The following is a 13,757-nucleotide window of genomic DNA, read 5'->3' as shown; positions in this document are numbered from 1 at the left end:
GACTGACAGCATTTTTGCTCCAGTTGGCCAGTGTCAACAGAAACCAAGTCACTATGATGCTTTGAGTTTTACCATAGGCTGGTTTTGTGGACAGTGAATCCAATGCCAGTGCATAAGCAGAGCAGTTACATGTGACAATGGCTTAGAACATTTTTCAAAAATAATTAAGAATAAGAAACAACCAATAAAAAACAAAAACACAAAGTCGTGGTCACACAATGGCACAGCTAAATTTATCTGGATGTCCTCAACAGACTATAAGTCCTGACTAAAACATATGTAAAGTGAAAGTGACTTGTGTAGCCAAGTATGGTGACCCATACTCAGAATTTGTGCTCTGCATTTAACCCATCCCAAAGTGCACACACACAGCAGTGAACACACACACAGAGAGCAATTCCGACAATTCCTGCTGGACCTGAGACTCAAACCAGCAACTTTTCAGGTTACAAGTCCGACTCCCTATCCATTAGGCCACGACTGCCCCAGAGTGTCAAAAAATTAATTTAAACTCTTGCTGCTCCTCTCTTTAATAAGTCTTTAATAAAAGGTGAAAGATTTATACGATTTGAAGAGAAACAAGAGTGGACTATGAAGGATATGCAGTTATCAGCACTTTTAAACAATACTTCATGTCTTCCTTCACTATGACAGCTGGCTTTCATACAGCTGGACCTGTGGTCTGGTCTGGATAAAATCACAGAAAATATTGCACATGATGTAGGCAAACCACAAAATGTATGGACTGCATTGACACTTAGACTGGATGCCCACATGATAAGATGTGCAATTATTCTTCTCAAGATGATAATATGCTACTTAACATCCTGCTCTCTCCAAAAAGATCCATCCTACATGAACACTTTTCCATAAAAGGAAAATAAGCCTGGACAGGGTGTGCAGAAATATGGATTGACATTTTCTTTTCCTATTTTTTAGATTTTTTTCTTTTGTTACCATCAACATTTCAGTAATAACTACAACAACATTGAAAACCACATTGATAGCACCAGAGATGACTGTAGCAAAATAAAAAATGTGCATGAGGTGCAGAATTCAAATCAGAAGACCAGTAATGCCTAACAGTATTATTTTTTACTGACTTTTTGTCATCTTGCTGCTACCCCTCAATTACCTTCTGCTTGAAGTTTTATTTTTCTTGGCATTTTGTGGTTCACAGGAGGTCCAGTCTGGTGAAATGTGATTGAATCAGTCAATCATATCTTTAAAATGCTGGATATTTGCGACATTTTCAGAGCAGTAATCTAGTCAAAGGAGAGGCACAATCATCTATTTATCATCAATGTGTGTAAATATTTTAAGAAGCAATCTCCCATGATGATATTTAATAAATCTGGGAGGTCTTGTCAATCATCTGTCAGTTGTTTAAAATCTTATCTAACTGCTTGACATACACTCCACTCAAGACCAGTATCCACTGAGCCCAAATCTATTGCTAAATCCTTTCCATTGTCAAGTACACAACTGTAATTCAACATCAGAAAACTCGAGTATTTTAAAAAGGTCTTTTGTTAAAATAGGTTGCAAAGAGCAGTGACAGTGACCATGGCTGATGAGGAAGAGTGAGGAAGAGTAGAGCAGAAATTCAAACTTGATCAACTATAAATGTTCCCCTGCGAGGATGAAAGCAACTCCAAGGGAAGACAACACACTTCAGTGCTGTGTTTCTCCTGAAAAGTAGCTTCCATACAGTCCATTGAGTCACAGCCATTTTATAACCATTAGTACAAATATTCTCAATGTAAATGAGATAAATTAGCTTCTGTCTACACGTGTTTATTTGGTTTTGGCTTCAAGTTGGGTGATTTCGCTTCCAATTCACTAATTTAACTGGGACTCCAATTTCAAATTTTTGTGTGTATGTTTGTCCCTGAGTTGTTCAAGCAACACCCACAAAGGCTTCATTCACACTGTGGTAAAAGTGATACTGTTTTTCATGCTCACACATGCATATACAACATCACATGAACAAGAAGAAAAAAACTAATGTGATCAGATATTTTAAGACCTCTCAAGTAAATGTTTAAATACACTTGGAATGAACTGGTACACCTGAGGTATTTTGAGCTAAAGACCTTTTTGTCTGAACTGTAGTGGTAGGTAACAGCTGGAGTTTAGCCACAAAGGAAACACTGTAACAACAACTTAACCTATAAGCATTATAGTTCTGTATTATAGTGATTCAATGGCAATGTCTAGATATTACTTTATTTTATTTATGTTATTTCATGACATTTTATTTGTTTTTTGTAAGTGCTGATGTATAATATTATAAATGATGCTCTTTGATGTACTGTACCAGTTAGCTGAGAGCTAACTTGGCAGATGTTTGCTTCTACTGCAGATGGAGAGTTCATTGTGCATTTAGGTTAAGACTGTGGCTGTTCTTCAAGACTATGTGATACTCATGTATTATGCAGGCTGTTTCAAGGATAACCTCAAAATTATCTGCAATGTGGGTCCAGTTTTAAATATATTTTCTGTGTAAGTGCTCCAAAGGAGACCTTTGAGCCAAAAAAGGAAGAAGAAGAAAAAAAAAAACATATATTCCTTGCCATTTTGCCACTCCATCCACTATAAATCTGTAAACTAGCAAAACAGCTTTTGAAAAACAATGTTCAAAATAAAATTATTGCTATATTGGTTAAATGTTACTGGATACTTGTTATTAAAAAATAACCACAGAGATTTAACCATGGTCCTATTTTTCAGGTGTTTCAGGTGTGAATGTGAACAATGAGCTTTCCAAAAACAACCTGAAAACACCATGTGGACATACATCATTTTTACACCGGCACCTACAGAATTAACCATCTTAGTATGTAAGTAGTTGGAGTTGCTAGTGCATGATCTGTCACTAACTTGTAACTAACTAACTAACACATCAGCAGCCAGTTGTTTCAGTGTGGTGACCAGCCAAACACAAAGGAGACCTTTGGTGTAAACACAGGTGGCAGAACAAAACTAAATACTGTAGTCTGGTTTAGTTGTCATAGTAACCACATTAACTCCGCCCCCACTCCCTCATTTTCTCCTTCTTTCTCTATCACACAGGCACATAAACCCATCATCCAATCTTGCTTCACAGGCAAGATTTCCCACAGCCTTCTAACATAGCTGGCTGTTCCTCTCACAACCACTACAGTCACTAGAGAATAACACTGCGGAGAGACATGAGAAGATGACAAAACGAAAAGACAGAAAAGAAGTATGGGGTGGCAGTCGAGATGGAACGGGAGAAAGATGGAAACAGGAAAGGAATACCAGAGAGAGACACTGGGCTGGAGGAGACAGGGAGACAACAAAGGAAGTAAAAGCTACAGAGTCAGAGCATAAATTAGAGGTGAAACTGGGGAAGGACTAAGTGAGTGAATGACACAGCAGTGTCTCTTCCACAAGTGACAGCAGGTGAGGGGAGTAGGTGTTAAATATTAAAGCAACTCAGCAGAAAACCTGGGTAAATGGCCCCTACTGATATGGGACATCCCAGGCTGGGACACACAAAGTCACACACACACACATGCATGGATGCAAATACGCAGACACTGATGGCACCACAGTGGCCCAGCAAAGTAGAAAGAGCATGCATGTTTAATTCACAGCCTTCCATTTCAGCATGTTTTTATGCTACACACTCTGACCCGCAACCCCCACCCTCTATCCCCATACACCAAGAAGGTGGAAGTCAAAAGTAGAGATGTACAAGGTTGGCAGAGAATGAGTGAGCACATACAGGAATGTAGTAACGCCAACATTTCCCAAAGCGGTGCCTCTATGATGGAAGTACAATACTCCAACTAATCCAGTTCACCTTCTGGGCTTTCACATGCTCTTTCTTCCCATAAATTCTGTGTTCCTTAAACATGTCTTTCATTCTCCAAGCACACCATCCAACATTATGTTGATTACTCTTGGCTGTTCTACACTAACATGCATTTTGATGCACATGATGAAGAGGCAGAAACCGGGAAAGAGTGAAAGAAAGACAAGGAGAGAGGACTGACCTGTTTCCATTTGTTCTCATTACAGAAAAAATAAGTCTGCCCAACAAAATGGATTATTCTTTGATTTGTTTGGGCTGAACCAATTGAGGTGGAATTTATTTTGCAGATTCTGGCAGTGGTACAGGAAGCAGTACAGTGTAGGCAAAAACAAACACTGCGATGCAAAAACAGTCAGCTAGGTTTCTAGTGTGTCTCCCAAAAAGCTCCCAAAAGTGTCCTATAGCTTAAATGATACTTACAGATAAATTACACACTGATCAGGTTATTAATATATTTTCACACAGTAATAACAGGGTGTGTTTGTGAGTATCTGTGTGTAAGTCAACTCAGGACATTCACACACAGCCCAAAAGAAGGTTGCCCCCCCCAAGACTGTTCATGTTAAACATCTGTAAAAGCTGTTTACACGGTATCAGGGTCTGGGGTCTACTTTAGGTGAAGTGCAATTTGGTCAGCAGCAGGCAGATTTAATTTCAGCCCAGGAGTTAAAATGATAGTGTGGACAAACAAGAGTGTTAGTGGTGGTGGGGGGTGAATCTGGCTGGAGGCAATTGCTAAACAATGCCCCTGGTGTAAAGCTTTTTCTTACATAGTGTATATTAAATGGAAACCTACACTCAGTTTGTAGTTTATTAGGTGCACCAAGCTAATGCACTAACCTAATACAATCTAATACATTAGTCCTGCAATAAATCCTCCTCCCATGAAGGGATTAATGGTTTGTTTTTGGTCTGTTTTAAAGAGGTTTGATTCAGGTACATGTGGTACTGCTGAATTGCATTGCCACCTTGCCAGGTGGTCCTATTATTTTGTCTACCTCATTTATATTATTGATGTTAGGCTAAATAATCCTCCTGTATAATGCAGTACTAAAATCTCAAATGGGGCAAAAAAAAAAAAAAAAGCCAAATGCAAGACATCACACTGTGAGTGAACTCTAAGAAATCTTGACAAATAAAAACTGTCTGTTTTAAAACCTGAATCGTTGCAGTAACTTACTGGTCTCTGCAACGTTGTTTATTTTCAGAGATGCCTACAATGCCTGCTGCTGTTCATGTGATACAGTGTGATGGCAATGCGGCCAGCTGCTGATAAAAATGACAGCTGGAAAAAGCCTTTACTTGAAATGTGACATAATCATGACAGTTAAGTTTGCATTTTGGCAGCTTAATGCTGCTTTAACACCAAGTATTTCACACTTGCTCTGCCCACCTCCACGTATAGTCATTATTTTAGCGCACTTGCCTGCCTGCTCAAGTTTTTTTCTGTATTTTCTTGGCACTATCTTCTTCCTTCTGTTTTTTGCTTTCCATCTGAGACTGATGTGTAGAATACTACTGAAGCCAGGATACTCAAGGTACCATAGGATGAGCTGCTCATTTTTCACTCCTCTACTATAGACTTGATTGCAACATTAACAGAGTGAATGTGTGTATGTGGAAACGGAGAGCACGGGGCTCTATCCGCTCAGTCTGCAGAAAGCTGTTTGTTAGCCAACAGTAATCATGCTGAATTGTTACCAGCCCACTGGGGTTTCTTTCGATCTCCAGATTAACACTACACCACTGGCAGCAGGTATGAAACCAGCAGCTGCAACAGCCAAGAACTGTTAAAGGGTCCCTGATTTCTTTCATAGCAAAGTGTGTTGGGTTTGGTCTTTTTTATTCTTCTTCATGCCGATGCTATTTCCAAATGTATTCTGAAATCACAGAGGATCTAATATAGCTCAGAGCAGTGATGAAGTGCGGGCATTGTGATGAGCACACCATCACACTGTGACTCAAGCGTAAAACATGTGTCAACCTCACCGACAGTCCTCATCACCTCCGAAATAGTCTGGTTTGGCTCTGTCACCAGGCAAGACAGGCTACAATGCACCATCATGACTAGTACTAAAATGACTAACTGATTAATCAATTTGTCAAGTGCCAACAATATTCATAATCAGTTGATCCTTTTAGTCATTTATTAAGCAAAAATGACCACCCTTCTCAAATGTATAACAATGGTTTAATCTGATTTATATCATTCTAAATGTTATATCTTTGGGTTTTGGAGTGTTGAAGATGTCTCCACTGGCTGGGGGACATTTTAATGGGCAGTTTCAGTTTCTTTTTCTCATATTTTTAATGAGGTTTTGAGTAACAAAATCCATTCAGTCTGAGGTACACGAGTACATTACACACAGACCAACACAGCAGGTGTGACAATACAACACAACGTACATACCCACCCCCCCCCCACTGACGTTGGCCAGTCAGTCAGTAGAGTCACTGTCCTGTCTCATGATCTATTGTTACTGGTTACTATATCTTGATGAATATTCCTTATTATTGCCTTAGGGCTATTTTTTGCACTGGCTGCTTTAGCTGCTAATGCATAGCAATAACTCCAGCTTGTATCCAATTAAGGTAACCACTTTATTTCCCTCCAAAATGTCAGTATCCTTGGCATTTCCAAAATACAAACTAATTTCTGTATTACATTTAAATGATTAAGGAGAGTCTGCCTCTTAATAGCACGGTGTATTGCAGCCAGATGGTATTTTAAATAGACTCTAACATTATTACAGCAAATAGAAGTTAATGTCTTACTTATAATTGATCCCATATATTTTCTTTTATGTGACCAATGGACAGTGTTCAGAGTATTATGACATTTTATAGACTAACAATTAATTGATTGATCCAAAAATAATCAGCAGATAATAAAAACAATCCCTAGTTTCAGTCATAAACATAAATGCAGAAAAGATTAGGAAATTATTCACATCTGAGGCCTGGATGCAGATGAGCAAACTCAGTCTCCTCTCCCTGTTCTCCCCACATATTTAAACTGTTTCCTTCAGGCAAGTGTAGATAAATGCAAACCACAACCACATACATAAAAATACTAACCTAGCAACAATGCTTTTTCAATGATTTGCTGACAGAGCTTTCATAGCTCCTGGCCAGTGGGCAGCTTTTGCCCTTAATTTAAACCAGACAGGAAGGGTTTTTTATTTACAGGACAGACCTACAGGAACAGCTGAGGGGGGCGGGTTAGTTACAGGCTCTACTTACTCATGCTCACATCTGGGAGCTGCCAGGAATGACCACACTCTTGTATTTTGGCCAGCAAAGAGATCAATTAGAGCAGTTGGGGGTTAAGTACCTTATTTAATGGCACATCAACAGTAGTGATTGAAGGCAGGAGAAACACAATTTATTTATTTTCCCATTATTATATACTCAGTAGGGTGTTCAGGCCAGTCACCTTCACATTGCAATCCCTGTCACTTCCTGAACTTTCAGCCAAGTCTCACAGCTTCTCCTGCCTTCCTGCCTCTCTCTGTCTTTTCTTGTCTTTTCTCACACACACACACACACACACACACACACACACACACACACACACACACACACACACACACACACACACACACACACACACACACACACACACACACACACACACACACACACACTCGCTTGCTGCAGCCCCCGTCAACTACTACTTCAAAAGGCTGCTGTATTGCGGCAGTTATTGGTTCCTGTGTTTCAGCTGCTGTACCCTGAGAGATTTAAAAGCTAAAGAATCTGGTGTGTTTTTATCAAAGCTTCTTCAGTCTGGCTGTCAGGCAGTGAGGTCTACAGAGTCAGTACCAGAGAGAGAATTCTACCAAGGAAGAGATGTACATCCCTAAATTTGCACTGTACATCACACCAAAATAAAACAAAACTCTAATCTTAAAGGATATTTTCTTCTTCTTCTTTTAAAAACAAGAAATCTATTTTCCTGGCATTCCACTGAACAACAGCTATAACACAGCTACTGTACAAAAGCCCTTTTTTGGCATAGCTTAGTTTTACACCAAGCAGAAATATATATATATATATATACATACACACACATACATACACACACTATTATTCTTCTATATATTACTACATGTTTAAACAATTCTTCACCATTTGTCAAAATAAAATTATGTACTAAAAATGCTGCATGTTCTGTAGTGTTAAAGGCTTCTACTGACCTTATGAATACTGTACTTTTAAATGTGCACTGCGACCTTTTAAATAGCTAATTATCATAAAATTGATAAAACTGCTTAAGCAAACTCCAGCCATCAATCCAAAGACTGATTTAAATTCTGCTTATCAGCTTACAAAGTTGGCAGTGTTTCTACTCTAAACTTAAACAAAAAATAATGACAGAGCTGTGCTGATAGCACATCTTCTAGTATAAAGCATGGAAACAACATCCTCAACATCCTCAGACAGTGGATATATGACGTAAGTAAACCTTGTCCATTTTTAACTCAAACAACCTCAGAACATCCATTAGACATCCATTGGAAAGAGCTTGAAGTAACTCACTTGAGGAAAAGATAACATTTATCAAAGGCTGTGGTTTGTCATTATTTCATATTCCCACAGCTCAGGACATACGCTGTATCGCTTAAGTAGGCACTTTAAAAAATATATATTTTGTGTGGTTTGGGAGGCTTGTCATTTTTCATGCTGGAGTCTGGTGGATTATGTTTAATTGCGAACTGCATTTCAGTTGGAGTGAGTTTTCAAGTCTGTCAATGAAATAAGTGTCTGACCTGATTGCCATAGTGCTAACTTCTTGCATAGTGCCAGGACATCTAAAACAGGTGTATATTGTCGAGCATTATTCTTTAACACTTAGAGCATTTAAGAAGACAAAAAAAAAAAAAAAAAAAAACATTGTGTATACAAAGAAGTATGTGTTTTGTGTATGTGTGTTTGAACCAGTCAGTGGCTGTGCGGAGCCCACTCACCTTGTCAGCCATAATCATAGAGGACCCTCCATGGACTCCCAGGACTGGAAGTTGTGTCTGAACAGAGAGGAAGTCAAGGATCTGGGCAATGGCTTCCTGATCAGTCCCATCGGCAAACACAATGCCGTGGAGACGAGTGCGTGACAGAAGCTCGCACACCTGGAGACATAATGAAACAAAGTCATGTCTTAAGCAAAGCTCTGTGTGTGTGTTTGATAGTATGAGTATACAACTGCCTGTCTCACCTGCGTAATCACAGACTTTGGGTCTGTCTGGTTGATCCTCAGTGCAACCACAGAGACATCAAGGGGATCGTCAGGACGCCGAGGTGGCCGGAGGTCCTCATCAGAAACAAGACGCGTCTGGCCCATGATCACACCCACACTTAGCCCTGGGGGCTTCTGGGACTCCACATACACCATCATTTGAAAGAGTAGGAGCAACACCCAGCCCGCTACACCCATCATACCCTAAAAAATAAAACAAAACACAAGTTCACATTCTACGTTAACCATAAAAACTTGAGGACAAGGTAACAACAAAAGTAGGTTGCGGCAGTATGCTTCACAAAACCAAACATTTTCGTAGGTGAATTTGTGTCACCAAGCTCATACATGTATAGTGAAGCTGTAACAATATTTCTTCACCATGACTGTATCTGCCTGCTATTAGCAGTCAGTCAACAGTGAAGGTGAGCCATAAGTTATTCTGAATGTTCAAGAAAAGACTGATGCATCACTTTATGGACTGCTTAAATCATTTTACATTATCAGTGTATATTGAGGTAACCAGCCTTCAAGGTGGTTTGAGAGTGACTGTCTCTTCTCAGGACTTTCCAATCCAATAATGCATATTTAAACATAAGGCACAGGGCGACTTGATATAACAAACTGCCTATCAGCACATGCATAATGGACAGGAAGACAGCAGTGTCTTCAAAGTTACAGGACAAAACTTCATTAGTTCAAGTGAATGAATTGTTGTAAAAACTGAAACTTAATTTTACATAAATGAAATGTATCTATTATTTTTTATATATAATAAATACACATTTTCCTTGAAGCTTACAAGACAAGATAGTCACACTTTGTGAAATGACTTCACTTAGGCCTGAACAGAATATATTTCAAACAATCAGGATGCATTCAGAACAAAAAGAAAGTAACTATTCAAACATCTCTTAATTTATTTTCAAAGTGGGCAATCAGGGTTAAAGCTAACTTCTTGCTAAACTGCTAATTGGGCTTCATGAAGCACGTTAAATTTCTCTTCCACTGTCTGCCTTCATTGAACATAATCTATCTATCTGTAGGCAATGTTCACAGTAAAGTTCCAGCTATTAATGGATATAATAACCCTGAAATAAATGTAATCTGATTTTATAATGTTCATGGGGGTATGACAGGAAACATTCCAAAGTGCTAAAGGCACACAAGTGTCAGCATTGATTACTAACATTCACTTAGATGAATCACAACATTTCCTCCAACTCTACATCCTAACCAACTTCCAGTCTAATACAGAGGAGTCTAAGCTCCTAAGCTCCATTTCCCAGTTTCAGCTTACTTGTATTACCTTTTCGTGTAATGTGAGCGGATCTAAGAGAAGCAGATGAGTGGAGGAAATGCAGTGTGAAATGCCTTGGGCTGAATGAGAGCTAATGAAACCATGATGCGAATGCTGCATTGCATCTCAGCCAATTTCTTACACCACCACAGTCCAGCAGAGCTGAAAAACACCCCAGGAGGGAACATCACGTCCACAAAATTACCCTACTGTCTATCTCTTCATCTTTCACTCCCCTTCTTTTTTTAAACTTTACATCCACGTCTGCTAATAACCTTTATCTATCCATTTTCTCTCAATGTATTTCTTTTTTTTTTTTTTAACTCTTCTAATTCTGCCAATCTGTCTTTCCAGCTGGGTTAGTGTGTATATCTGATCCATGTCATCTCACACCCGGTCTAATCAGGCCAGTTAGTCAAGTCAGTACTTTCCCAGCTTGCTCTCTCTGCCCTGGTGCCCACAGACTAGCCTGCAGCTCCAGCAGCACTTAGCATACGCCGCTAAATCACACAACGCTACACTCCTGTCCCAGAAAATTAGTGTCAGTTCCAACCAATGGGACAAGATTACACTAACTTTCCCTGGAGTTAGCATCAGAGCTAACATAACTAGGAGCTAGAGTGCTATGGCACAGCCTCCAAAATGGTCAACATAGCAGGAAAACTCTGGGTCAGTGAATGTTCCCGCTGTCTTAGAGGATTTCCATTTAAGCATATCCGCTGACTCCTGTGATTAGCTTCCAAAAAATATGTCATGAGGGGTTAACTGTTTCCCTCTCTGTTAACAGTTATGCTGCTAATATTACCCCAACACTAAAACAATTCAAGATAATAATGAAATAATATTCAGCAGGAATGATTCTGTAGTGTCCTGACAACACTAAATGGTTAAATGTGCTAAATGTGTTAAAAAACTAAGTAATTGTTTTAATAGTTTTGATACAATTAAATGACTGGACAGTTGTTTGTACTATCTATCTACTTGTACATGTTTCCCAAATAGTACAGATTAGTCTTGTCCAAAAATGGTTATTTTTATTTATGAAGTTAAATCTATAGATGTCTCTGCCAAAGCTAGAAACAAATCATCCTGGGCTCAAATTGGAGGTGGCATTAAGAGGCCTGCAAGCTGCTTCAGTGACAATAAATCAGAGGACGTCTTCCACACTGTAACACAACGCAGAGTGATTTTCCTCACAGATAAGCACATTTTTTGGTTCAACAATGTTAGCCCCAACGCCTATTAAATAATGCTCATGTGGGTGTAATTGCTTAAATCTATCATTCTTTCATTCATCGCCAATGAAGCAGCTCTACATAGAGTCTCTAGATGACAACACAAATTAGGCTCTCAGTTACATTGGTCTTGTTTCCCACAATACCTTAAAGTGATATTGCACCTAAAATCTGACTCTGTACCTTTGTTCACTCAAAAGATTTTTAATTGACTTCAATTCGTTACAATTGTGCCAGATATTGAAGAGGAAAAATATTTTAAAACATCGACTCTAACTTCTGTAACATAACAGATTTTTCTGTTGTCTATCCTTAAGTTCATCCTAGTCTATCTAAGTCCCAGTCACTCAGTGCTGTGTCAGAAAGTGGCCAAATATGCAATTATGCTTGGAATGACTTTCACTTTAAGACTACATCTGTAACAATCATCATATGGAGCCCATTGTGTTTGTGAGGTATTTCCAAAAAGTGTCTGAATTTGTGACTTCCACCTGGATCAGATTGCTGTTCTTGTACTGATATTTCATGTAGGACTGCAACGAATCCTTGAGGAAATTGCTGAATTCGATTACAATAAATCCTCAGAGCAAATTCTTTACCTCGAGGATTCGTTTGATTACCATCACTTGCGTTATCGGACCTGCTCCGCCTAGGGATCATTGTTTCACACGGACGGTAATCACTGTTGCACAATGGATTTCCATGTCAAAAGTCGGCGCTGTGGCAGAGAGCGAAACTGTCCGTAAAAGGCAGAAATCGTTCAAAGTTTGGGATCATTTCAAACTTAAAAAAGATAACAACAAGGTACAGTGTGTGTATTGTAAAGTGGAACTGGTGTACCACAACAGCACCGTCAATGCTTCAACATCTGAACAGAAAGCATCCAGTTGTGAACCAGAGTGGCTCACCCAGCGGAGCAAGGTAACATCATTTCAAGGTAATCTGTCGTTTCTGTCATGCATTACACAATAGTATTATTGTTTAAAAATGTATAAGTCAGTTTTAACCGATTACTCGAGTAAGTGCTGAAATATTCTGTAGAATACTGGACTCCACGTTGTTAAACATGAAAATGTTTTGCTAAGAAAGCATGTACAGTAGAAGTTTCCTTTATATAGTTACTAACATTTGCTTAAGGGCAAGTTTCTTGAGAAAGAGACAAACTGAAACTGCACATTTTCATTAAACTATTGCATTACATGAGGTAACAGTTTGGCTGTAAGCGCTATATATTTTCAAGGTTGAATAATGTACTATGTCATATTATGACTTTGTTTGTGTGCAGTGCAACAGCCACTGGGGTAGTATAACATAGCAGCTGCCATCTTAAAATAATGTCTTGGTACCCAGTTCTCTACAGTTTCTGCTCTTAATGGTATAAAGGCAAATGTTTCTTTAAGTGTGGTTTGTTAATGCCCATATTTCGCAGTTTCAAACTGAGTGTCAGCGTCAGATTTATGTAGCCTACATATATGGCAATCTGCATGAAATTAGCGTCTGATTTACTAAAGCAGCAGCTAATGATCAGTAAACAGAAGTAATAACTCACCCAGTAAGGAATGACAAAACTAAAATCCCTGTGAAATTAAATTTTTACTTCCAAAAACATTTACTAAGGTTTTGATTAAAGTCTAACAGGGAAAATAATTTCAGTGCCTATTACTATAAAATAATCCTGTTGGTAAAGCCAGTACAGCAGGAATCATTAAAAATATCAAATATAATGCATGTTCAGGTCAAATGACCACAAAGCCACGACTCTCCACTCCATCATGGTTTATTGTTAAAAAAGTGGGCAATATCATGTTTCTTAAATATTTGGGCACTACTTTTCTTTCTAAATGTTTGTCACTCTAATTTCTACATAATTCACTGTAGCTCTTCCACCTATTTCATGGTAATATCTGAAGAATACAGGGGTATACATTTTTTGTCTCCCCTACAAGAACCTTCCGTCAGGATTTCAATTCTGAGAACTTCTAAAATTGTCCCTTGAAATTTGGATGAGCCTTAAATGTACCAGAATGGGCAATCAATTTCATCTGTCAAACCTCCTCCTGTTTTCTGTGCAGCCCTCCTTTAAATACTAAGTGCATTTGTATGAAAAAGAAATGCACACTTCACTGATCACACGAAAACATC

The 13,757-nt window shown here is 38.8% G+C and overlaps 1 protein-coding gene and 1 non-coding gene across 2 annotated transcripts in view; both read right to left on the bottom strand.

Moving 5' to 3' along the window:
- Window positions 1-13,757, bottom strand: part of grin2ab (glutamate receptor, ionotropic, N-methyl D-aspartate 2A, b) — an 84,259-nt gene that overhangs the window by 55,277 nt on the left and 15,225 nt on the right. The window contains exons 3-4 of the mRNA XM_026302665.1: window positions 9,060-9,284; window positions 8,815-8,973 (exon numbers count right to left, since the gene is read on the bottom strand). Coding sequence (XP_026158450.1) covers window positions 8,815-8,973; window positions 9,060-9,284 — 384 coding nt within the window. The remainder of the gene's footprint in view (window positions 1-8,814; window positions 8,974-9,059; window positions 9,285-13,757) is intronic.
- On the bottom strand, window positions 469-587 carry LOC113128905 (U5 spliceosomal RNA). Its single transcript, XR_003295552.1, has one exon. It is a non-coding gene; the product is annotated as a U5 spliceosomal RNA (small nuclear RNA).

Source organism: Mastacembelus armatus, chromosome 1, assembly GCF_900324485.2.
Source record: "Mastacembelus armatus chromosome 1, fMasArm1.2, whole genome shotgun sequence".
NCBI lineage: Eukaryota > Metazoa > Chordata > Actinopteri > Synbranchiformes > Mastacembelidae > Mastacembelus > Mastacembelus armatus.
The sequence above is the reverse complement of the archived record's forward strand: the minus strand, read 5'-3'. Positions and strand labels throughout refer to the sequence as shown.